Consider the following 26,857-nt stretch of genomic DNA (forward strand, 5'->3'; position numbering starts at 1 on the left):
GAATATAACTCTTTTTAGGCTTTCCAGAATGACTCCACCTTCTTAAACTTCACCAACAGTGTACCTAAATGCCCTAATCTCAAATCCATGCCAAGATTAAGTATCATCTTGTTTTCAGTATTTACTGACATAATATGGGAAACTACCACTGGGTTTGGCTCTGGCTTGCAATTTTTATCATTAATGAGATTGAATGTTGTTTTAAGCTCATTCACTTGCATTTCTTTATCTATAAGCTATCTGGGGGATCATTTATTTAATTCTAAAACAATTACGCCTCCGCCATCTTAACGATACTGATGGCTACTCTAGAGAGGAAGAGAGTGAGAAGTGGAAGGAGATCTTTTATCTGAAAAAGTAATTTCAACATTCAGCTTATTTTGAAATTTCAAGCACTGATGTCAAAGGAAGGGAACTTTAGTCAATGTTGTTCAAAACTAGAACACTGATTTTTAAACAGTTGAGAAGTATTGCTGCAAATTGCATAAACCATGATTGCCTTAGAACTTCGGACTCTAGATTTAATTTCCTCAAGCCTTCTAGACACTAATGGCCTCAGTTGCCAGAAGGGACTGGATTTCAGACCTGTGGTCCACTTTGTACTTTGAAGTGAGAATCAGCCATCCATCCCTGTGCTCTGCCTGGCTTCCCAAGAAAAGCGACACCAGACTGATTTTTCCGTTTCCCAAATTCAATACTCAATTCACCACTTCAGCATAGCAAGAGAAGCCTTACAGTCAAGGAATGAAGACTCCAGGGCACAAGCACATTTTCAGCCTTATTGACCAGCCCTCCCCTTGAGGAGTGGTTTCTGGGGAGTTTTAATTAACAAGATTCCAAGCTGAGGAGTGGGCCAATGTGTACCATTGAAAATAATGACTTTATTAACCACTGTGGTAAAACTGAACCCAGCTATGCATGTTTTCAGCCTGGAGGGTCGTGGGTGAGCAAATGCAAGTGATGGGGTGGTCTTACTGAAATATTTATAGTCCTAATGATATGGAGACTCAGAAACCACTTGCCACAGGCACAGAGGCCCAGAAGGACAGTATTTGGTTTTCCCGAAGAATTGATACCCAAATGTATGACTATTTCAATTATTCCTTCTAATGAACTTGCTTAATTTTCTTCTCCATATTTATTTAGTATTTGTTCTTTAAAATATTCTAGGATTCGTTGTTTTTGTGTATAAAATGAAGACGTGTCTTCGCACAGAGTTAAATGACACAGAGATTCCTCTAAAAATTAGACCTCCAGGACACTCACATCCACCCAAACCCCAGAAGTAAATAACACCTCAAAAATGTCTGCCTTCATTCCACTTGGCTAGACCTGTGGTTCCTACTCAGTTCTCTTTCATGTGTCTGTTCTCTCAGGACATGCTACGTCAGCTGTCCAGCAGTAGCACGAGCTGAGGATAATTGGGGATAATTCTGGGGATAATTCAGGAGCTGCGTCATGGGTGCAGAATAGCTAGATAATCTCAGGATAAATAACAATTTTCTTTTTTTTTTTAAGATTTTATTTATTTATTTGTCAGACAGACACCACAAGTAGGCAGAGAGGCAGGCAGAGAGAGAGGGGAAGCAGGCTCCCCGCTGAGCAGAGAGCCTGACGCGGGGCTCTATCCCAGGACCCCGGAACCACGACCCGAGCTGAAGGCAGAGGCTTTAACCCACTGAGCCACCGAAGTGCCCCTAAATAACAATTTTCTTAACAAACCCTGGTGACATTTTCCTTCAAAGGTAGTTGCTAATCAAGAATTCCCAGGTCCATTTATATCTAAATTAAACATTTGTGTTGTCACACACACACAGACACCATGAAGTAGAACACCTATTTTGATTACTCTAACATCTTATATTTACCCCTGGAGTCCCAACCCTACCCAGAAAGTGAGTTTCTAAAAAAAAGGAAAAAAAAAAGTGGCTAAAATAGAAGCATGTTAAGCAGTGGATAAGGTAGAAGACGCCTGGAGAGGAAGGAAGAAGAATGGAGAATTGGTTAGCTTTTTTAAAGGAAAACATTGTTTTTCCATCTACAGGTAGAACTAGCGTCAGTACAGAGACGTGAGCATTTTCAGACATTACTAATAAAAAAATGCTATGAGAAATGTTCACAATATGTACCAAAATTCTAACTGGGCCTATATTTCAGACAAGAAATCCTATTTATTTAATTTATTTAAAGGAAATAACAACGGATCAGGGCAAAGAGGAAGCTATTTATATTAAGTCAGAAGATGACTAAATCACGGTACATCCTTATAGTACAATACTTTTCAGGCCCTCAAAATTACTGTGAGAGGAACACTTAATGACCAGGAAAAATGTCTGTATATATCCTTAAGTAGAAATAAGTTACAAAACATTGCAAACAGTGTGAGCTTGATAAGATGCTTGTTTAAGAAAAGCACCTGGGGACGCCTGGGTGGCTCAGTTGGTTAAGCGGCTGCCTTCAGCTCAGGTCATGATCCCAGCGTCCTGGGATCGAGTCCCGCATCGGGCTCCTTGCTCGGCAGGGAGCCTGCTTCTCCCTCTGCTTCTAGCCTACCACTCTGTCTGCCTGTGCTTGCGCTCTGTATCTCTCTCTGACAAATAAATAAAAAAATCTTAAAAAAAAAAAAGCACCTGCATGAATATGTATACATATAGAAAACATGAAGATATGTATCTTTTGTGTTCATCTGTGTTTTCTATAATGTTCCTAGTGTTTTTTACATTCTTCTGTGAGGCACAAGTCCTATTCTGGTAATAAGGAAAAAAATGGTCCGTGCTATTTTTTAAAAACACAAGGCTCAGGCTGGTAATACGACTTTGAACTCAAAAGGATAAAGAGCTCTCCCTTCTTCCTCTGCTGCTGTACTTCCTCAAGAGAGCAGTATCCCAAAGCTGCTCTGCTCCTGTTTCTGAGGAGGAAGGTCAACTAGCTGCAGTTGGCCTTGACAGGGCCGGGAAGCAAGTGCTGGTGCAGCGGACCACCAGGGGACACTCTGGTCACCCCTCACCCCCTGTGGCCACGCCCCCTCTTCTCCCCAGCCCGCTCTCTCCTTGTCTTCCTCTCCTAGACAGCCCTCCCCTGTGGCTTTCTACATATCCCCTCCACTCTACCTTCCTTATCTCCCTCACGAGCCCGCACGCATGCGCCTATATGCGCACGCATATACACACACGCATGCGCAATGCTCTAGCCAGTTTTGAAATTAGCCCTTTGGAAACTCCGTGTGGCGCAGAGGAGAGAGCTCAAGAAGGCCCTGGTGCTCACCCTACCTCGATCATTTATTTCTGGCACCAACCGAATGAGTGGACTTCTCAGGCCCCCCATGTCCTCTTTTGGCGACCGGAGAGGGCAGACTCCGGGTGGTAAAATGCAAAGCAGCAAAACAGAGGACAGATGCCCGGGAGGTGTTTTTGGAAGGCTCCCTCAGCAGCAGCCAGGAAAAGTACACAAACATCCATCTTATTCCCCCAACCTTCATTTAACGGAACATTAGTTCCACCGATGAGACTATTTTAACATGTGATGGAAGTGATGATAAGGGTCAAAAGAGAGAAAGTGTTTGGGTAAAATGATATTGATTAGCGTTTCTTTCATTTTCTCCATGTAGTTTTGCTGGCGACTGGAATACACTCAAATAAAGACATGAACAAGAAGATCAAAAGGCCCAAGTTCAGTAAGTAAAATTGCAATTCCTCATTAGCATAAGGTTTGTGTCTCTCATGTAGAGGGCTATTCTACTTGTTTCAGATAATTTGGAAGGTTTGGGGACTTTTTGACTTTACTTCAGTTGTTTTGCATTCAGACTGATAGGTAATGATTATTACTTATCACCTACTTCATCCCAAAAAGCATTTGAGAGAGGAGTGCTGATTTTAGGGGAGAGATCTGTGGTTCCATTATATTGGAGCATTTCGAAATGTACATACAAAGACCAGGTAACACTATGTCTTTATGGCTAAGCCTGAGTAGGTATTTTCTTGCCATTGAAATGTCAATTCCCCATACCAGAAAATTCTGTCTAGCTCATACAAATCTGCCCTCCTTCCGGCATGCTCTGGGATCAGAAGGTAAATCTCACAGCAAAGCCCAGAAGGTTTCACACCTCATCAGTGAACAGAGGAAAATAAATTTCATTTTTGGATGGTATATCAGTTAAGATTAGATGACAGGGAATCTAGAATAACAACTGCTTAAGTAAGACTGAAGTTTTCTTTTTCTCTCCAATGAACATAGTCAGTCTGGACTTTTAGGGAATCTTCACCATCTTCAGGGATCCAGACTCTTTCTACCTTACAATTCTGCTCTCCGCAACATGCCTCTCAACTCACTGTCCAAAATGGGTGCCCCAGCTCCACCCATCATGTCCATATTCCAGTTGGCAGGAAGGGATGAAGAAGGATGCATACCCGTCCCTTTAAAGAGAAGTCCAGGAAATCAAATACACCACTTCTGCTTAAATATCACTAGCCAGTATTAAGGGAGAATAGGAAATGTCTTGATTTTAAGCATCCACATGCCTAAGCTAAAAAAGCAGGGGGTTGTATTACAGGAAAGGAGGAAGAATAGATATTGGAAAATCACTAGTAGGACGAGACATAGATGGAAAGGCTCACGTTCAAATGCTATAAGCACACCGAGATACCTGGTCCTAAATTTGTGGATTTGATGGAGGCTTAAGTTAAAGCATATTTATAAAGGGCCATAAAAGAAATGTCATAGATATAGTTAATGTTCTGTGCTCTCTACAACTGAAACTTCTTTATAGGCATTAAATTTAGATGCTTGAAATCAGCGACATTAATAATCCGAGATATAAGAAAGATATTTGCTTCACACACCATTCTTTTTTCCTTCTGCTCCTTTAAACCCTCCATGTGGGATTTCCTGTTGAAGTGAGACCAAAAGGGCAGCCAGCCACAGCCTCCAAGCCTAAAATACTAAAAAGGAATCAGTTGCTTATTTATTCCTGTCATTACCAAGAGCCAAGAGAATCAGCCCAGGGCCAGATGTGTGTTCAAAACAATGACTGGGTTAATATGGAGACAAATGCACACCCAAGTATGAATTCCTTTGGGCTGTTTCCAGTATCTTCATTAGCTCATATACAAAAATCATGAAAGGTTCCATGATTACCATGACAACGGTTTTCAGTGACTATGAAAGGCTGTGCTAAATGACCCAAGGGCAAACCTCTTTGAGAGATCTCAAATGGATTGAGTTTCTGATATGCTAAATTCTAACCTTACACTCAAAATCTCCCTGGTGATGCAGCACATTTGAATCAATAAATGCATGAGGTCTTTTCTCTAATTAGAAACCCTGGCACAATCATTAAATGGGGTGGGGGGCTAGATACAATGAAGGTAATAGGATATTCCCAAACCATGGCAGTATCTGATTCTTTACCTCGGAAATATTTCCAACTGACAGTCTATAGCTTGAGGCCAAAGCAGTTTTCATTTTTTCTTTTCAGTGTTGTCAGTCTGCCACTGGGGTAGGTGACTTATGGCAAGGAGGCCTGCCATTCATTCCTTTTACCAGTACTGGGTGCCTACCAAGTACCAGATACTATGCTAGACACCCAAACACAGTTGCGACTGAGACCTTTGCCCTCGCAAAATTCAAAATCTAGGGAGAAAGAAAGACAAGTCACCAGGCAGCTAAAGTTACTCCAAGAATATGGAGAAGAAGCTGTATATCTGGGAGGGCTTCCTGGAGGAAGCGGCACACTCACACTGATAATGTGAAGATCAAATAGTTATAGATCAGGCAAAGAGGAGGAGGAAAGAGTGTTACAAGCAGAGAGAAAACAGCATGCCTAAGGCCGGAACAAGTTAAAAAGTGTCAAATATGACTGAAATCTAGAGTAGGAAGCGAATGTGTTGAGATAAGAGATGGAGGGATAAGCAGGTCGGATCGGATCGTGGAGAGCTTTGTTACCATGTCCAGGAATCTGGGCTTCCTCATGAGGGCCATGGGAATATCTCCGTGCAGGTTATATTGGTTGCAATCAGCATAAATCCAAAAGGGATTTTTGCAGGATGTGGAGCGGCTCATGGATTGGCAGCTAGAACTCACTGGAACTGTACCTCAGATGAAAAGAACTCAAGAATCAGTTCCTCTGCTTCTTTCCACATGTCTGCCTCACTGTCTCTCTCCCCTCTCCCTGCCCCTCCCTGTCTCCCTCTCCCCACCCCGGACTCTGTGCACACTGTGTCTCTCAGGACGGAGTCCACATTCCTGGAAGAGAGAAACTCATTGCATCATCCCAGGCTACAGGGTGGTTCTTAGAGAAGAGTAAGCTGGTTAGGGTTGTGCTAGGGAAATAAGACTGTCCTGCCAACAAAAAACCCCTCACGGCCAACAAATGAAGAGAGACGAGAGACAATGCCATTTGTTAGTGAGAAAAAGCATGAAGATTTACACGCATACACAGGTACAGCGGGAGTGTCTACCAAGTCTGAATGGCATTTCCCACAAAGGTGTCCCGTGAAGGGGGAGACAGAACAATCACGTCTTCTCTTATCTCCTTGAGAGATGAAGGCACGTGGGTCGTGCCTGTCTCCCGTATGCCTGGGCGTCGCTGAACTGCTGGAGCTAACATCACCGTTTTACTCTAAGAGCTGACATCTCAGAGTATATCTTACAGGGATCTGCCAATGGGTTTTAAGGAGAAAAGGGAAATCATAAAAGCCAGGCTTTAAACAAACCAGTTTGGCCTCAGTGTGAGAACAGCCGGGGCCGGTCCCCTCAGTTCCTGGAGGGGCAGTACCGGCAGCACCTGCGACCTTCTGCCCGATTCCTTCCTCCAACCCCAGCCGGGCCTGCGGGAATCAGAAGCACTGGGGCTGGGGTCCAGCCCTCCATGTCTTAGCAAGCCCTCCAGGAACTCCAGTGCCTGCTGACATCCGCAAACCCATGCATCAGAGAGAGTGCTGGGCCTCTTCCAGGTCTGAAGGTAAAACCACGGGTACTCTTTCAGTGCCCTCTGACCTCTCGTCTAGCCAGCCCTGGCCCGTGGACACTGGCCCCTACTAGGCATGCAGCACAGCTCTTAACACTTGAGGATCTAGTGCCTGAGACCCGGTGCCATGAGCTGGCAGAGCCAGATTGGAAATGCAGGTCTGTGTGAGGTTCTAGCCCATAGGCTCTTCCCAGTGCCTCCCACCAAGCCAGAAATGAAGTCCTGCTGCCTGGAGGTAGAGGGCTGCAGGTTGATCTACCTGGAGGTAGAGGGCTGTGGGGATGACCGAAAGGGAAATAGAGTAGAAGAGATGTGGAGATAGCAGGAAAGGAGGCACCAGCATGGGGATCATCCTTGCCGAAGCCATACACCATGCAAGTTTATCTGTTTCGTTGTGCAAGTAGAGTCACTTTGCTTTAGACAATGGTCACATTCTCTCCCCCATAATTCTTTTTTTTTTTTTTTTCTCCTGTTTCTTCTCATCTCCTTTCCCTTTTCCATTTTTTTGGTCTGCCCGTGGCCCTCCCAGAGGCCCTCATGGAGATCACTCAGCTCCACTGGGGGCTGTTTGGACCAAGAAGGTAGTACATACAGAAAATAAGCTGGCATGGGGAGGTTTACAAAAGGGGAAGCAAAAAGGAAAGAGAGAAAGGAAGGAAGGAAAGAAGGAAGAAAGGGAAGGGAAGGAAAAGGGAAAGGAAGGAACAAGTTCTTACAAATCTTTTCCTCCCTCTTACCATTCATTTCAAGCTAATACTTAGCTTTCCCGTACACAGTTGTATTGGGCAAAATGTTATTCTACCATATTTGGCTTATCACCACCTCATTTTCTAAATCAAATTAAGTTGGACTCCAAACTGCCCATTTTCAGGGGCTGAGAAATTACAATTCCATCATTCTAGAGGCTTCTTCCTTCCCCGAGCCCAGCCGCTGGAAGCCTGGTGCTGTCTACAACACCCAGGGAGTTCCCCTGCACTGCTCCGTGTCCAAGCCCATGTTACTTGCAGAAGTTGGGCACACCATTGTTTTCTGAGTGCTGGCATCTTGGGGAAGATGGGGAAGTCCCATGCCTAAGGCTTCACCCTGAGGGACACCCCACCAGGTGTTGCTCCAAGATGAGGCTCCTCCAAGGTCACTGGTGGGGAACAGGCTCATTTCCCTTACTGAGACCTACCTGCCCACTCTTCCCAGTCTTAGAAGACCATTTCCTCCCCATCACTCTTTGGGCTGATCAAGCCCAAACAAGGGCCATCTGGAAAGACTAATTCCCAGTGCCTGAGGGAGAGTTTTCTTTGGGCAACTGTGCCCTTTCTTTTGCAATCTTGAGTTCCAGAGGTGTTTGAAGACGAATGCCTGACTACCTTCTTAGAACAGTACGAGGGAAAAAATAAAATGAAAACAAACCCAAGTTAATGTCTCAATAAATTAACCTGCTGGTAAAGTTCACCATACTATACAAAATGAGATTTTCACCAAGTTTATTTTTAGAGATTTTTCCAGGTTCTTACTTCCCTGTTAACGTTTCGGAGCCCTGGAGCTGGCCTTCCTTTGGAGGCACATTAGTGGTGGGTTTAGTCAGTACAGACCTGTTCGAGCATTTTTCAACAAATGACCAAAATATGGCTGCATTTGTCTTGATTATGGGAGGCCACAAATAATGATTGAAGGGTGTAGGTGTGTTCATAACACTCTTCTCTGAAGACAGTCATGATGCCTTATGAATTTCAAGGATTAACTTCATGTGTGTAGATAACGTGTTCAAAAAAGGCCTCCTCTTCAACTCATGAATATTTCAGCCCACACTAAAATAAACACATCCTCTGTTTGCCCTTAAATTCTGTCCACTAACAACTCTCGAAAAATCCCTGCCCGTCAGTGCCTATAGAGAAAAAAAAAAGCTTTTAAGTTATCAAATCTCAGGAAGCGCCAGAAGAGCCTCAGAAGGAATGGCTTCAGAGCAGAGTGGGTTCAGATGAGGGGAGAGCCACAGGATGATCAACTCCATGGAACGCGTTACCGGCTTGCCAGCCTGCAGTCTCTCTGACTTCAGTTAGCACCCCATCTGGTATCAGATAAAGTCATGCAAAAGTGAGACTTTCTGGACCCAATTCCCATTGCCAGAACACACATTAATCTAGTTTTGATGGCTCCTGTGTGTCCTGCCCTTCCTCTGCTCTGTACTTATCACCCATTCTTTTTTAAAAATTATTATTTTTATTTATTTGCTGGAGAGAGAGAGAGAATGAGCATGTGCACAAACAGGGGGAATGGTAGGCAGAGGGAGAAGCAGGCTCCCCACTGAGCAAGGAGCCCGGCACCAAGCAACGTGAAGACCTGATTACTGTTCATTGAGTATATGTTGAATGGATGGACAAATGAACAGCAAAAACAACAACAAAACCCAGTGTAAAATAAAGCAAAATGTGATTATTACATAAGAATAACAAGGGATATATGAATAGGGTTCATACTGATTTCACGAAAGAGCATTTGAGGTAGGATGTAAACTATAAGTAGAATTTTACAGACAGAGGTTGGTGGAGGGCTTTTCAGGTAGACTAAGCCCAGACATCCTGGGGGAAAAATAGAAGATGAAGTCAGGGTATAGTGAACAATGTGGTTGGTTTAAATGTGGGTGGAGTCATGGGAGATGCAGCTGGGATGTGCATTAGGACTAGGCAAGGCCGTTCAGGGAAGCTTTGTTCTTGGCCATTCGTTGGACAGTGGGGACCCTCAGAGTCTTCAGAGCCCTCTACATGATGAAGACAACAATCAGCAAGATGAACACAGCAGGATATTCTCTGCAGGCAATGAAGCTACATTCTGAAATATTTCCACTACGTTTGAGCCTGTTGAAATAGTCTTAGCTTGCGGTGAAATGTACAACCTTTTATTCACATAGCTCTCTCCAATAAGTTAACCTTAATACCTTGTAAGGCATGGAAAGATCTTTGCAATCAACCTTGAAATGTTGATGATTCCCAGCGGTACTGCCTTGGGCATGAAGAGGTAATTGTTCTGGGACTTGGTTATTTAGTGATTGGACACTGATGAAGAGATCTACAGCTTTAGGGGGTTGTTGGATTTGAGTCTAACATCCACAGAACTTCTTGAGTAGGTTCACGTGTTGTTGGCTGCAGCAACATGTAAGTCATCCCCAGCGTGTGCTAGCTTCTCCAACACCTGGTGCCAACACCCATGCGTCCTCCACACAGATCGGTGTGTGTGCCCTTTCTCAGACCATGAAAAAGGAAGAGGATTAACTTTCTAGACCTCCTTCTGGGGCTGAGAAGAGAAGTACATTTTTTTTTAGCTGAGGAAACTACCATGGCAGTTCTCAGGAATAACAGGAAAACAATGGGATAAATGCACAGATACACACACACACACACACACACACACACACACACACACACAGTGTGTGTGCGCACATGCACATGACCTACATGCAAGAAATAGTGACCTGCTGATGGTTGTCAGTGATCTTTGAGTTCAGAAAAGTCCTGCAGGATGAGAGTAGGGAACAGCACTTTAACTCTTTCTCTTCAGCTATAGAAGCAGCAGCCAGGTGGAGGTGGCAGAGTCTTGGCTTTAGAGCCAGAGGGCCTGAGTTCAGGTCCTCCTTCTGCCACTTACTTGGTACCTGGGCTTGAGCAAGTTGGCTCACTTCTCTGAAATAGAGAAACAATGTACTTCTCAAGGTTTTGTAAGGGTCAAGTGAAAAAATGTGTGTTAGAGTCCTTTGTGAACTAGAAATAGGTTGTTTTTAGAGACGCAAATTTTGCAGCTGTGTTGCCACAGATAGATGAGCCTCTGCTCTCTAGTCACTGCTTCATCATGGTCCTTCCATGGCACATGGATAAAGGTATTGTCTCAAGCCTGGTTACAAGGACCAAACTTCACAGAGTTTTTGAAGTGTTTAGATCTTGAGCTTGGAGTTACTTGTTGAGGCACGCTCTCTCTACTGGGTCTGTCCTTATAAACAATTAACATCATATGTCTTATGTTGCCCTCAACTGTTGCTTCATATAGTGTTCTTGAGAAATTCATGACCAGAGGAAAATATTTCTTTGGCCCCCATGGCTTCACAGTTGGGCAAGTCTTGGCACAGGTGAGAGCGTGGGACCGTGTTGGAACCAGACATCAGAGTTCAAACCCAGCCCCACCATGAACTAACGCTATAATTTCATCATCCCAGTGTCAGCGTGGCTGCCATGGATCCTCAAATGTCAGATTAAGCCTTTGTAAATACCAATTCTATAATCTTTTCCGAAGTCTGGAGCATGCTCCATGATTTCTGGAGAATCTACAATGTACTTCCTCATGATTTCTCTACCTAGTCACTCCTGTGCTCCCACAGCCTTCCTGTTTTACCTTGCCCTGTGACTTAGCTACTTTACTAACTCCTACAAGAAACTTCCCTGCATCTGATATCATATTTTGGAGACTTTACTACAGATTTTCTAAGACCAACAGAAGAGGTCACCTCGTGGGGTGTAAAATCTTCTTCCACCTGCTGGTCATTCTGCCCTCACCCTCCGTCCCTCCCTATCTCATGCCCCACCTGCTCTCTCCGACTAACAAGCCCATTTTATGGGTAGATGCTTCTCCTTGCCTCTTTGAAGAATTCAGCCCATACACAGGCCCTTGAAGTTCAGCCTCTATCCCAAGTAGGCGTCTCAAGAAAATTCTTCTGAGAAAATCTAATGTGTAGTCCTGAAAAGAGTGTTAGCAAGAACAGTTCTTGACATCTTGGTTATAGCAGGATTATTAATTCATCTAACCCTCACATGATTTGGCCCCTGCTTACCTCCTAGACTTTATCATAGACCTCTCTCTCTCTCTCTCATCCACTGTTCTCTGCACACACTGGTCTCTTTTATGTTCTTCAAACCACCAACCCCATTCACACATCAGGGTTTTTGCCCTGGTTCTTCTTTCTATCAGGGCAGGGTGGAGGTCCTTTTTCTAGGCCTTTGCTAGCTGGCACCTTCTCATCACAAAGTACCAGTGGTAGGAGATTAAGTAGACAGGAGTACAGAGACCAATCCTTTAGGGTCTTATAGACCATCTCAAGGACCTTGGATATCATCCTAAGGGCAATAGTAAGCTAGTGAGGGTTTTAAGCAGGAGATTGATATAATGTGATCACTTTTTTTTTTTTTAAGTATCACACTGGCTGCCCAGTGGAGAAATGACTAGGGCAAAGGGAAGGGCAACATGGAAGGAAGAAGACAAGATACCAGGCTATTATGTTAACAGTCCAGACAGGAAATGTTGGTGACTTGGACCAATGTGGAGGTAGAGAGGAAAAGCTTCAGAAATAAAACTAATAGGATTTGCTAATGAACTGGTTTCATTCATTCACTCATTCGGCATTCTTTTTATTTTTATTTTTTTAGATTTTATTCATTTATTTAAGAGAGAGAGCACATATGCAAGTAAGGAGGAGGGACAGATGGGGAGGGAGAGAATCTCACGCAGACTCCCCACTAAGCATGAAGCCTGATGTGGGGTTCGATCTCATGAACCTGAGATCATGACCTGAGACAAAACCAAGAGGTGGATGCTTAACTGACTGATCTCCTCAGTCGCTCCTCAGCCGACATTCTTGATCAGCAGTAAACAAAATAGAAATCCCTACCTTTGTGGAGTATATATTCTAGTAGGTGACTGAAGATACAAGTGAAACTGGGACCTTGAAAAGTACTAGCATTTAAACAGATAAAAGGAAAAAGTGTTCCAGGTGTCAGAAATGATCCAAGCCAACTTTGCAAGATACTACGCATTTGAGAAGTACCAGGTGCGATACTGGCAAACCCGGAAGTTCCGTGGAGGGGACTATGGAAAGGCCTTAAGGATTTTAGAATTTTTTCACAGGTAGCAAAAAGGTATTGATGGTTTTTAACTCAGAGATTCAAGGTGGTTGAGGACCATTTAAGAAAAATGGGAAAGAATGCTTTTGCAAAAGAAGTCGCTATAAAGGAGAGTACCATGATTTGGTCACTGGGTGTCAGGATCAGAAAGAAGGAAACATTCATCTCCAAATTTTATTTAATGGTCATTTTTGTTTCATTAAATTAACATTTTTTATAATTCTCTTAAAATAGGATTTTGCTCTAGTTCAATATCACAGTCTAACAAAATCAAATTTCACATCAAAACTACTTATGCATAAGTACTTTTATGTTATAACAATTCTTCCTCATAAGCAGCCTGGAGGGGAGCTTACAATGGCTTTCTCTTAAATGATTAGGAAATCTGCTTTCCAAAACCAGCATAGCTTGCCTGGGATCAGCAAAAAGATGAATGGAAAGCGAGTATTCCCTTTGATATTGCCTGCTATGTCACTGGCTTATTGTATGAGACATCACCCAGTCTGATACTCCACCACCTGATCCATTATTAGATCAGGCAGGAGACCCAACCCAGCAGAAGCATGCAAGGTCCTATCTCTTAAGATTTCAGGGCTCCATGAAATAGTGGCTCAGACAGTACCAGTTTTGCCCAGGAACCCTCTGAGATCCATACAGCAATCACAGGACCTCAGGGAGCAGCATCTAAAGGTCATCTTTTAGTTCTAACCATCTAGGTTGCAAGTGGTTCTCTTTTGCCTATGGCTGGTGCCAAGGGCCTCCAGGAAAAATCCTTGGCAGATAATGTGGTGCTTTAATGTTGAGCTCTGTCGTGAAAGTGATAGCGACCATGAGAAGGCAAGGATCCCACGAGGGAGAAGAAGAGCACATGGCCAAGAACAGGTCTCTGGGCAGAGGTTCTATCCAAACAGCTCTGGGCAACCCCAGGATTTCTGTGACTTCAGCCCAGGGCTCCCTCTCTACCACAGCAACTGTCCACTCAGGAAGGAATGAGAGAGGCTCTTGCCTTGCTTTTTGAAAACGTTCCTGGCTGGAAACCTTTTGACTTCTAACTAAGTTGTCTCCTGAGGTTAACAGTGGGGACGCAGTGTCCCCCTCCCCCAAACTCTGGCCATTTGCCACCTGTCTTCCTACTTCCCTTCAGACCTGAGCACAATGCCTCTTGAGCTGCCTTCATTTTGACTTGTCCTCTTACGGAAGCCTGATTTCTGCACCTGTGAGAGAGAACGCCCAGAGAAGGGCGAAGGGAGACCTGAAAATGAATCTAAACAACCCAAGAGAAAGGAAAAGGAAAACCCAAGCTGTAGGATCGAACAGTTCAAAAGTGTCCAGGGGAAATGCGAAAAATAACTTCTTTGGGGTCTTGCGTGGATGGAGGAAAGAGTCTCAGAAGTTGCAAGAAAACAAACGCCTTCACAAACAACCGGGGGATACTGGAAAGAACCAAACCCTGGTTTCCACACTCAAGGAAGAGTGGCCAAAAAGACCAAGTGGCTGCTGCTTCCAGAGGCCAGATTCAGGCATTACACTTTCCAGTGATTTTGGCAATTACTTTTAATTAGCTCACTCTCTCCAGCTTAATTTTCTGTACCAATTTAACAAATATTTGACCTTTAGCCACACGTTGCCATTGCACCCTGTTTTTCCAAAGCACATGAGCATATGTGCTTGATTTCGTTTTTCCTGCGAAGGTTCGAGTTAATTCACTGATTTTACTAATCCAACTTGGTGCCGTTAAGACAGATCTCATTAAAGGTACTATCAGGCCTTTGTAAAAACAGACCCAACAAAAACAAACAAACACCCCTTAAGGGAAAGGGGAACTTGATGAGCAGGAAGGAAATATTCCCATGTGACCTTTCCCCCTTGTCTTCTTAAACCAACTATTTCATGGAAAACCCCTTGCATGAACTGTGAATACCCTTAAGTCTTTCCAATACCTTGTATCCCTGTGTAATACTCATGCAGTAAACTTCTAGATTCCCCGCTTTTAACTTCTCCCCTCCAAAAAATTTGGGTTGACCTGACAGCAGAGCCAAAACTTCTGGAAGCCAAGGTCACATCCACATTAAATCCCAGGTCACAGAGCCAGTCACCTCCTGGCTCAAACACCTGAGAACCAAGAAGGCAGCCTTCCCTCTTGTGTCCGTGTGAAGGAGCAGACGCATTTGGGAGGGGGGAAGTGGGGGGCAGAAGGGAAGGGAGCTGAGCATGTCCAGTTACCCCCAGGGATCAATTAATTTCAGGAGAGAATACACTGGTGTCTTTAGGCCCCAAATTGTCTTTAAAAAAAAAAAAAAAAAAAAAAATATATATATATATATATATATATATATATATATATATATATATATATTCTAAGGCTGGAAATAGTAAATGCAGCCTTGAGTATCAGGGCTGAAAGAATGAAAGATAAAAGGAACAGAGCTTTGGAGAGGAGGCCACCTGTGGTAGGGAGGGGAAAACCACAGGCTGCTCAGAGCACAGCGTTCGGCTTCTTAACCGAGACCGCAAATTGTTTTAGCCTGTGATCAGACTCTGGGCCCCCCCACGCCCCCAGGAGAAGGGCTTCCACACCAGCCCTGCCCTGCATGGCCAAGATCGGCTGGGAGGCGTGTTTAGGAAGAGAGCAGCACTTCTAACTTCACTTCTCCCTGTAGTCTGAGTGAAATGCGACTCTGCTCCGGTAGGGTACATCAGGGTTAAAAAAAAAAAAAAAGAGTGTGCGTTTTGGATACAGCTGGAAGTCATTAACAGCTCTGAGACCATCCCGGGAACCCAGTGAGAGGGTGGGTGGCCTGGCAGAGATCCTGGATCCCTGTGTGTAATCACCGGGCGGGGCTGTATTTCTCCCTCCCACCCAGCGCAGAAATCCCCTCTTCCACTGTTCAGTCCCTGCCCACAGGCTCCCCGCTCACGCACGCACGGCTGCAGGAGGCCGCACCTTCCTTCAGAGACAACCTCAGGCACTAGAAAGTTCTTTGCAGAATGTGCCTCTGTGGAAAGTCTCCCCTTTCGTTTTCGCTTAGCCGGCTGGTGGCACAGCACACAGCGGTCCTGCTTGGGAAGACAAGGAGACCCCCGGCCTCCTCCGTGAAGAATGGAGCCCAGAACAGAAGACATTGCTGGCTAGGAGGGCACCAGTATGGTGTCCTCTAGGAGGCCTTCCTTTCAGGAGTTATGATGGCCATTTTTTCAGGAAAGACACAGCTAGGCCCCCTTTCAGGTACTGCCACTAGAGAATCTACGCCACCTCGTTCCCGGGCAAGCTTTCAGCTCTAGAAGACGGGCCTGATGGACAGTGCTAGTCCACAATGGCTGCAACACAGACAAAAAGGAGACACGAAAGAATAAAGTTTCCTCTGGACGCTTGTAGGGGAGCTCCTCGCATTCCGCCAAGTGTTGAGGGAGGTGACCTGGATCTAGGACCCGTTCTCTGGGACCATGACCAAAGATCTCTCTCATGATCTGTCTCCCCTGTCCAAAAGCCTTTCCATTGCGCCCCTCAGAACACACAAACTGTTGCCCGCCTCGCCTGGCCCAGCCCTCTTAACCCCGTCCTCTCAGTCAGCTCCAGCACAGGGGGTCTGAGGCACCCCGCCAAGCTGGTCCTGGTCGCTGGGCCCCAGGCCCAGGCTCCCTCAGGTATCCTTCCTGAAATGCCTTCTCTTTGTCCTGTACGGTTGTCTGAGGGGTCCCTCCTTTCCTGGGCTAGCTCCAGAGCTCCTGAAAAACCAGTGTTCTCCAGCCACGGGCTCAAGGAGACATTTCTGACCCCTGGAGGTGGGTCTTTTCCCAGAGTTCTCTGGAGTTGTCTGGAGAAGCACAAGAGTCCACCTCTGTTTCTGCCCTCAGCAGGCTAAATGCTGTGGGTGGTCACTGTTGTTCTTTTGGTCTGAGGAATGTCTTAATTATATCTTTGCTTTCATTATATAGACAGAACCCCAGGTCAGCCCAGGCCCTGGCTTCTGGAGATGAAGTAGACGAGCAGTTATGACCTGACAGAGTCACACCATATGTAAGCAGGTACCACTAGGTGTCATTTTGACCTCGTTTTGCTTTCTCAGCTGTGCCCCAGATCAACTGCGATGTCAAAGCTGGAAAGATAATCAATCCCGAGTTCGTCGTAAAATGCCCAGCAGGATGCCAAGACCCCAAATACCACGTTTATGGCACGGACATCTACGCCTCCTACTCCAGCGTGTGTGGCGCCGCAATTCACAGGTGGGTGGCTCCGAGAGTAGCTGGGCTGTGGGCCGGGAGCTCCCGGGGCCAGGTTCCCGGATTTAGCCAGCAACACTGTACACACGTAACGAGAATCCTGTACTTGCTGTGGCAGCCCTATCCCGGGGGTCACACAGAAGCCACGCGTGGTCCCGGATCTCTGTTCACAGCGTTCTGTGGGAAGGACCCACTTCTCTCTACCCTAAGGGGATGGAGAGGAGAATTCTGCTCCCACAGATTCACGACAAAGAAACCAAAGTTCTGGGTAACCGCAAGCCTGTTTTTTCTCTCTGTATTTACTGAACGAGGAAATAAGAGGTTATAAGAAGAAGTAATAATAAGTAATAAGTAACAATAAGATAATATAAATAATAATAATAATAAGACTTCATAATAAAAAGTCCTGGAGGTTTGGAGAAGAAATGTCACAGCAGCGGCGATGGCCTGGAGGTGAGTGGAGCAGGAAAAGTGAGGAGGAGGGTGACAAGTGGTTCTGTTCGGTCGCTGTTGGTTTGGGACCCAGGAAGGAGGACTGGAAGTAGGACATGCTTTGATGCTTTGAACAAAGTCACTGCCTAAATGAAGAGAGGCAGAAGTGACCTTCACAGAATCTTCAGATGTCTTTTTGTATCAGCTGGGAGTCCAGACCCAGGGGGATGCACGTTTACTTCCCATCCTTGATAATAAGGCTAATGTGTCTGTGTTGAGCACCTCACTTATGTCACCTTAAGTGACCGTTCTCTGTACCGTAGCCACTACTGTTATCCACATCTTACAGATGGAGAGGGGCTGACTAGCTTTTCTAACACCACACTATTAAAAAGTATCCAAGTGGGGACTCGAACATAAATCCATTGCCCATGTTCCTAACTGCCACTATGAGACTGCTTTGGGACAGGACTCCTGAATCGATGCTCAGCCACCAGATACAAAGTTTCTGAAGTATTCAGGCTTCAGGATCTTTTTCCTTCTCTTTACTTGCACACCAGTCAGGTGAAGGATCCGTCATCTCCCTGCCAGAGAGAGGGGGAAAGATATAAAATTTATTCCCTCTTCAGGTGTCTCATCAGTAGCTCTCAGAAATTTGGGGAAGCAGCAAGAATGAAGTCTATATGTAAACTGAGATTTAAGAATTCTAGCAGAATCTGTTGGCCGTCGTCCTTTCTCACTGCTGCCGAGGAGGGCTGATGAGCTGACTCATTTTCCGAGGGGACCAGAACTCTGAAGGCTCTATTATGGAGAAGCAGGGAAACAGTCCAAAAAAACTACCCCAAACCGTTTCTTAACCCCAGAATACGGAAAAAAATATTTTACTTTCATTCTGAAAGAAATTCCGTGCAAAAAGGAAAGAGGTACACAAGTCTACCCATACGTGCATGTGCACGAATAAACACATGCCCGCTCCCACACGAATGCTTGCACACATGCATCCTTACACACGTGTGTGCACGCCCGAACAGCTCCCACTCCATAGACACTCCTCAGCCACGTCTGTTTGGATACTGATGTCTGCTGAGGGGCCGAGCCTGTCTTAAGGTCACTGTATTTTTCTAGGGGCATCCAGGATTGTTGCCTCCTGCTTACTCTGGCCCTTGCTGGCTCTGCCTTGCCTTTCTGTGTCTCCCAGGCAGGACAGAGTCCATGAGTTGATTCAACCTCACAAAGATGCCGTCATAATCACAGTAATCCCTTGCAATGTGATTCGTTCCTCCTAGCACCATCTCAACCCTACGAGGCTGCTGTTAACATAAATGGTAACAGAAACATGCTGTTTATTAAAGAAGAGCTGAGAAATAAGGACGTTAATTCAATGGCTGGTTAGTTGCACATTCCGGATTAGAGCTCAGGTCCTCTGACTTCCAGTCCAGAGCCCAAGCGACACATTTACGTAAGAACAGGGGCGTCCCAGCGCTGCTTAATATACAAAGAGGACTTGAGGTAGATGTGGACTTTGGACGAGTAAGAGTCAGGGAAGGCATTAAGATGGATGGAGACTCCACGGGAGGGCAGAGTAAGAAGGGGGTTGACAAAGACCAGGGCTCAGTAATCCCAGCATCTTGGTTGGGCTGTGGAAACTGGTGGAGAGAAAACAGAGGGGGTGGAGAGGCGGAGGACAAGAGTGTGAATGTTTCAAAAACCGAGATTTGCTATTTGAGCAACCAAGTGCCCTTTGAAACTTCCTGGACCAGCGTCTGATCTAGTGGGAAACTCTGTTCGGAAGGATGTGTCACTGTTCGTGGGGAGGATGAATAGAGGTCTTAAGGGAGAACAGATAGGAATTTGGGACACTCTCAGTTTTGTTTTTCACAAACAAAACAGGTCTGTTTTCAGAAGGCAGGACTTAAGACAGAGAACTTGAGTAGAAAGTACATAGCGGGCCTCCAACAGTGGTCCATCAGAGCCCCCCACGGTCAGAACTGGGAGACTGGAGAGAGTACACGTTGGTTTTGGCATTCAGATTCAGCTTTAGGATTTAATATTCACGCAATATATCATAATCAGATGTCTTATGATGAGTGATTCCCTCGATTCTTTCAAACCATAGGGACAATGAACATATCTGAAGCATCATAGTTTAGCTCAGTCTTGTCCTGAATTCGCCTCTGTATTTAGAGTGGGACCAAGTGCGGGGGAGGGGGAAGATTTCTCCCTAGCGGGGTGATGGGGAGGCCATCCCCATGCAGAGCACACTTCATGCCGATTTCTGACCAGATGCCCACCCTGAGAATGGCAGCTGGTCAAATCCCAGCTCTTTTCTCCGAACCATGCAGCTGACTTGCAGCTGAGCCCAGTCCCCTGGGACCAGGGTCAGGGAGGACAGGAACCTGCAGACTATGTCCAGCATCATACAGGACATCTGAGGATGTAAAGAAGTGGAACTGGTTTTTGCTCTTTCAGATAATATGTACAAGGTGCCTGTCTCTGAGTGAGGATAGAAACGAGGTCACATTTCCATAAATTCTCCAAAGTACCACGGCTCCTATCTGCTTCCTAAGTGAAACCACAGCCTCTTGAAGGCTCTCCATCCAGTTTCTCCTCCAGGGGCTGAGTCTCTGGTGCATTCCACCTCCATGGACTGCCGATGGCACCTGAAGTTTACAGACCCCTAGTATCTACCCTTCTATTTACAGACCCCAGTATCTACCCTTCTCTAGAATCTCTGAGAAGGTCCACATCCTCTAGTTAACTCAGTCCTCAAGAGGAGGCAGCCCCCCTGCCCGCAACAGGGAAACCTCAGGAGCACACCACAGTTCTGTTGTGTACCTTCCCCAGAATCTGGGTTTTGAGTCTCACACCAGCCTCTGATGGGGCACCAGCAGCCGAGAAGCCCCTGGGCCCTTCTCACTTCCTCCAACAGCAGCCCGAGAGAAGCTCAACACAGGCCCGCCTCCCCTCACTGGGAGTGGCAGCTACCGCGCTTTGGACCAAGGGTGCGCACACATTTCCTCAATACAATGAACTGTGAAACCAAGGGCAGGATAATTTCTTGGGAGAGAAAGAAAAAATTTTAAGTAAATATAAGTAAAGGGAGCATAGGATAATTTTTTTTCAAATACTTAGAATTTTCAGCCTACATGAGGGCTGTGCTCGTAAATGTTGAATGACCAGCTCCCCCAAAGCAGGGGTAGCGCTGGTTTGCCAATTGCAGGGGTATAAATCCTCCCCCCGTGGCTGATTTCAAGCTACCGTGTGAAATGATCCAACTCTCACAGTCCGGGGATGTTAACAGTTGGCTTTCGTAAGCCCGTGTGGGCGGCAGGCACACACCACCGACAGGCCTTCCGACGCGCAAAGATAAAATGCTGTCTTTTCCCTAAGAAAATGTCTAATCTAATTGGGAGACAAAAATCAACTTAAGAAATTTTTAGGAAATCGCACAAGACTGAACAAAATCAGAGTCTTGGCTGTGAGACAAGAGTCTGAGGCATCCTTAGGAAGGGATGTAGCCAAGTCTTTTCAGAATCTCTGTGGAGAAGAAAGTGTTGGGCACCGAGCAGCACAGCGTTCCTCCGGCAAAAGTGGGAGCTGGTTTTCCAGAGGGAAAGAGCAGCATGAACAGGCCCGTTGAGGGGAAGCTCTGCGCTCTGGCAGGGAAGCTGAGGCCAGGCCAGCTGCAGCCGAGAGACCCGAGGGAATGGCTTCTAAGAAAAGAGAGGGCAGGGTCACAAGGATTTAGGAAGATGAGCCTCAAAAAAATATAAATAAATAAATAAATAAAAATGTCTCCAGGTCAGAATTAAAAAAAAAAAAATTTTTTTTGGAACGATGAAGAATTGGCATCAGGAGGTGCCTGTGCTTTCGGACTCCCGAAGGACAACTGTGACCAAGTGGGACAAACCCAGGATTCCAGGTCAGCCAGACCTGGGTTCGAGTCCCTCCCTTGCAATTTACTAGTTACAAAACCTGGACCGAGTCACTCCAGTGGTCCAAGCCCGATTCTGGGAAATGGGAGCCATAGCGCTGCCTTCGCTCTACGACTCACAGATTGGCCAGGAGCAGCTGGGGAGGATGATTTTAAAGCAATTAAGCGCTCTATACGTCAAGTACTATTATCCCTTTCCTTCCTTCTGGGTCACTGAGCAGTTGAGTGTTGAAAGTTCTTGACTCGTGAAGGCGGGAGGGCATGAAACGGCAGCTCTCATCCTGGAGGGCAGGGAGGGTGTGGATGAGAACAAATCTAAGTGCGTTTTTTAGCTGCCACAAATCACACATGCCCACGGGAGCCCGTTTAGGCTCCGGGGCAAAGAAAGGACAATGGAAGGGGTGCCGAGGAACCCGCATGGAGCCCCCCGCTTCACATACAAGCCAAGGGGTAGATCTGTCTGTCTCTGTCACACCAGGATCTCAAACCTTCAACATCCTAGACATTAAAGAAACAATTTCTGGTCCTTGGGGAGGGAATCTTTTTAATGAGTTCCATTTAGCTGCACACTTCCCACCCCTGGCCCCGTATAAAAGGAAGAATTTGCTTTGTAAAATGTCATGGCCACCTTCAAAAGAGCGGGAGCCATTCTGCCATGTCACGACACCAAATTAGAAATGGTCAGGAAAGACGTTTTCCTTAAAACAACGAACTCGTGGGGACGAGGAAGCCAAGCAAGAGAAGCCTGAGGCACGGTGGCAAAGAGAAATTGCCACCTAACGGGACAGCCGGGTCCTGTACTAAGCCGGGGTAAACCTTGTCTTCATCTCCCTCTTTCCCGTCTTTCACTGAAGACAGAGGCTGGTGTGCTAGTCTGTTCATCGCGTCCAGTGGGATCTTCCTTTTCTTCACCATTTTGTTTCTCTTCACAGTGGCGTGCTCGATAATTCCGGAGGGAAAATACTTGTTCGGAAAGTTGCTGGACAATCTGGCTACAAAGGGTCTTACTCCAACGGTGTCCAGTCGCTGTCGCTGCCGCGCTGGAGAGAGTCCTTCGTCGTCTCAGGTACGCCCGAGCTCAAGTGACCTCACGGGATGAAATGTGCCTTTTCAACGTTCTGTTGGCTTCAGTGTCTGGCCCAACTCATTTCATCAAACTCTGAAGCGTTAGCTCTTCCGATAATTAGGATCATGAAACAATAAATTATAATTACCGTGATAAATCACTACAGAGTCTGGAAATATTAAAAGGCTCCCCTTGCTCGTTTTAAACACGCTGCAGCCATCCGTAAATCCAGTCAAACTTTTAATGAAGTGAATTCCATTTAATAACTTGGGCTTTTTTTAACTCCGCCTTTCGTTAGGCCAAGTGTGTCTCATATCTGGATCCTCATTCCTTGATATTTCTGGTCAATGGATAGGGATATAGGCTCTTCGAGAACCGAACTACTATTTTGAGATTTCTTTTTGTTTAATTAATTGTTTCACTAGTCAGTTCTTGCTCTCTAGCTCCTTAGGATTTTTGTAGATAATCATTTTCATTCTTTCCTTCCCTCTTCCAATGAGGTGATGTCAGTGAGCTAATGACTAGTGCGATTTCACCATGCAAAGGTAACCGAGTATCTCTGTATAATCGTGACCTGCCCTTGCCTATTTTTGTGAAATTCTCCCAACCTAACCTTTTGTCTTGAATTTTAATTGAAAGAAAAATTGAAGGACTACTATAATGAATACCCAGATTCCCTTCACCTAGCAACATTTGCTTTATCTGTCGACCTATTGTTTATTTTATTTTGTTCTAATCCGTGTGAAAATAAGCTGCGGGCATCATGATACTTTTCCCTCAGTACTTCAGCATGCACCTGGTACAAACAAGGACATTTTCCTAAATAACCACAATACCAATACCACACCTAAAAAATTAACACTGATACAATAACATTATCTAACAAATAGTTCTTATTCAGTTGTGTCAGCTATCCTAAAATGGTCTTCATGGAAAGTTCCTCCTCTTACTCCCGCCCCTTCTCTCTCCTTCCTCCCTCCCCTTCCTTCCTTCTTTCCTCGCTTCCTTTCTTCCTTCCTTTTCCACAGTCTAATAAAAATCATCCACTGCATTTAGTTGTCGCCTCTGTTGACTCCCTTTTCATCTAGAACTAGCTACTACTGCACTACCTTTTTTGGTCATGAATGGCAACGACATTCTAGAAGTCCCAGCCAGTTGTCCAGCGCTGTGCCTCACAGTGTGGACCACAGACAACTCCAGCTATTTCCTCATGATTGGATTCAGGTTAAATATTTTCCAGGGTTACTACATAGGTAGCATCATAGCATCTCTGTTGTGCTGTGTGACTGTGGCCATCTCAGAAGGCACAATAATGTCAGTGTGTCTGGTTGTTGGACAGGCTGCACTTGACTGCTTGGCTACTTTACAGTATCTCTCCATGGGAAAGATACGTTGTAATTAATAAGTAATCCGTAGGGTGCTACTTCCCCAACAAATTCACTTAATGGTTTTAACATCTATTAGTGATCCTTACAGCAGCAAGAACTGCACTAGATATTGAAAAATTATAATTATTCTAATTCTATTATTCCTTCCACGTTTATTAGCATGTATTCTTATAAAAATAAAAGGGGTATTTCCCCCTCTCCACACCTATTTTTTTAAGTACCACTATGGACTCATGGATTGTTTTTGAAAATATATTATAATCCATTATCATCATTATTCTTTTTGGCACTCAAATTTTCCAAGTTTGACCAGTGAGAGCCCTTCAGGCATTTTGAATTTTGTTTCTGTTTTTGTTTTTCTTGACATGTCCTTATGCTGTTTGAGCACAACACAGTGTTGTCATCATCTTGTGTTTTCCTTACTCTGGGCCTTTAATCTCCCATTTTCTCCAAAAAACCTTCACAGGATTTTAAATAGATTCTAACAAAGCCTCCTGGCATCTTGACAAGATTAGGACCCGTGCGACTCTCCTTAGGAAGCAACCATGCAAGGACCAACTGTGGCAAGGAAGGGAGAAACATTTCATAACATAGTAGGTCTTCTAGTTTTGGACGTTTTCTGGTACCTTTATGTGTCCGAAGCCCCAGCTCCTACTGTCCTCTATGGATCAGAGTCTTAATAGAACTACAAACAGACCTTTTAGGATTCCTCACAACTTGAGCCATCCTGGTTTCCTCCTGCCTGCAGAATTCTGCACCCCCAGGGTTCAAATTAAATGGGTTTCTACATCTTAGTGGAAAGTGATCCGGCATAGCACGGTGAGAATGCAGAATAGAGGCCGTATGAAAATGCTAATATCTAGAATTATCTAGAATCCAAATGTGTCAGGTCTAGAGAGAAATAGAATCTCTACATAGGTGTTTACCAGTAACTCCTGGCTAAGTAAGAATGTTTCAATCTTAGGTGCATAGGCAGCAATTCAAGAATCCCAACAGAAGTGTAAAAGGAAAAATTAACTCCAAGAGAGTAGCGACGTTTGGGGTTTTGTAAATGAAAATCAGTCTGCTGAGATTATTCCCTATAAATGTCAACTTCTGCGTCCCCTCATTTCACCTAGTGACATTTAACCAAAACACTTCTTGCCAATTATAACAAACGCGTGTGTGCTTCTGCAGTGCCTCTTCCGAGTGCGTGAGCGGGGAGAGCACATTGCGGGGGAAGGGCCCTGACTGGTCGGCAGCCAAGACTTGTCCCCACTCTCCGGAGGCTCGGGTGTATCTGGACTGGGTCTGAGTCCTCCTCAGAGGGCTCAGGTGCCTCCGTGACCTCTCTCTAGGTTTTTATTTCTAATTTTCACACATCACTGTGCTGCTTCAGTTAATTCGCTTTGGCAGGCGGGGTTGGGAGCAGGAGCTGGGCTGTGCATTTCTGGTCAGCGCAATCTTTTGACAGTCCAGGGATAGGCAAGGTCAGAGAGGCAAGGTCAGAGAGCCATTTTTTTTTTTCTTGATCCTTATTTCAGAAAACTGAGCTCATGTTCCTTTTCCTCTTGAATAGAAGCAGACAGCAGAGGACTTCAGATGCGAAAAGAGTAAACAGAGGGAGACCACATCTCCGCAGTGTGCTCTGTTGATCGAGTGGGTCCCACAGCCCTGGGGCCCTCCTTGGGTCCGAAATAACCCCAATCACTTTTATTTGGAGGAGGCCCAGACAAGGGCAGGGGACCTGGAAATGCCACGCTCTGTTCCCGTGGAACTTTAATGAGATGAAATAACTCTATAAGCCCAAACATTTTGCCTCATCGCCACTGTGAGTGATATTTATAGGCAATGCCAGCATAGAATCTTCCCATCTCTCTGGTAACATATAGTTCCAAAAGAGTATAACTTTTTTTTTCATTAGATCCTTATAACTTAATGGAGAAAATCGGTCCATATCATTGTCTGTATTTCCCAAATGAGAAAAATGAGAGTCTCCAAGATTGAGGCAGTTAATTAATGGCAAATAGAAACTTTGAGGCTCTTATTCCCAATTCCAGGCCCTTTCTGAGTCCCTGTCATCCCATCTGCTTCAAGACTCTACAATCCCTTGTGTCAATAGGGCTTTTGGCAAAATTGTGTTCTAGATTCTGTCCTACCCTTGAGGGTCTCCATCACCCCACTCCTCACCATCACCCCAAGCCTATCGTATAAAACAACTTCCTTAGGTTGCAAGGTAAAATTCTTTCATTATCAGATGTAAATATTAGATGACAGGTGAGACCCGTCTGAGTTGTGACAGAGATCTAAGCATTAAGGTATTCCTTCTCTCAATAAATCCTTACTGAGGATCTCCTACCTTGCAGACACTGCTCTAGGCGCCAATTCGACACTTACCAATTGAGACTGATCCCCTGCCTTCTGGGGCCGGTGGGGAGGGTAGGAGGGAGGCCCCGGGGTGGAGGGGTTGGGCGGGGAGGCTTCTGTATTGCAAGTGACACTTGCCATCCCACTGTGAAGCAAAACTCCTGCAGTGGGATGTCAGGCATCACTTCCTGACGGAGGGAGGCTTTGTGGGCGGCAGCCTTCTTGGGGAATTTGCAGTTCTGTCAGGCTTGGTACCCAGCCCCGATCTCCTGATCATTTTTCTTTTTTATGCCTCCTTTGTTTCCCTGATACATATTAACATTCCTTCTCATCGCCTGGCCTCTAAACTCTCTTTCCCTAGGTGGGTAACAAATGTTTATTTGAAACCTACTTTCAGGTTTCTCTAGTGCCATGGAATTCAGATGGATCCCACAGGGTCCATGAAAGGGAGAGAGAGCCATTGTGCAGAGCTAGCCTGTGACCAGAGCTCTGGAGCTTCCAGGAGGAGGCAGGGGGAGTGTTTTTACATCCATCTACTGACCTAATTAAACATTCGACACCACATGTATGGAAACCTTAGCTTCCATGTCACATCTTCATGAGCAGAATAAGGGTTACTAATGGGAACTC

General features: G+C 45.4%; 1 protein-coding gene across 6 annotated transcripts in view; it reads left to right on the plus strand.

The window, feature by feature from the left end:
• VIT (vitrin) overlaps nt 1-26,857 on the plus strand; it is a 97,416-nt gene that overhangs the window by 26,867 nt on the left and 43,692 nt on the right. For 5 of the 6 annotated variants that reach the window (XM_032352999.1, XM_032353003.1, XM_032353004.1 and 2 more), the window contains 3 exons: nt 3,608-3,673; nt 16,908-17,064; nt 22,360-22,493. In XM_032352999.1, the coding sequence (XP_032208890.1) occupies nt 3,608-3,673; nt 16,908-17,064; nt 22,360-22,493 (357 nt within the window). Of the gene's footprint in view, nt 1-3,224; nt 3,443-3,607; nt 3,674-16,907; nt 17,065-22,359; nt 22,494-26,857 lie in introns of those variants that run through there. The other variant, XM_032353001.1, reaches the window with a different exon arrangement.

Source organism: Mustela erminea, chromosome 7 (genome assembly GCF_009829155.1).
Source record: "Mustela erminea isolate mMusErm1 chromosome 7, mMusErm1.Pri, whole genome shotgun sequence".
NCBI lineage: Eukaryota > Metazoa > Chordata > Mammalia > Carnivora > Mustelidae > Mustela > Mustela erminea.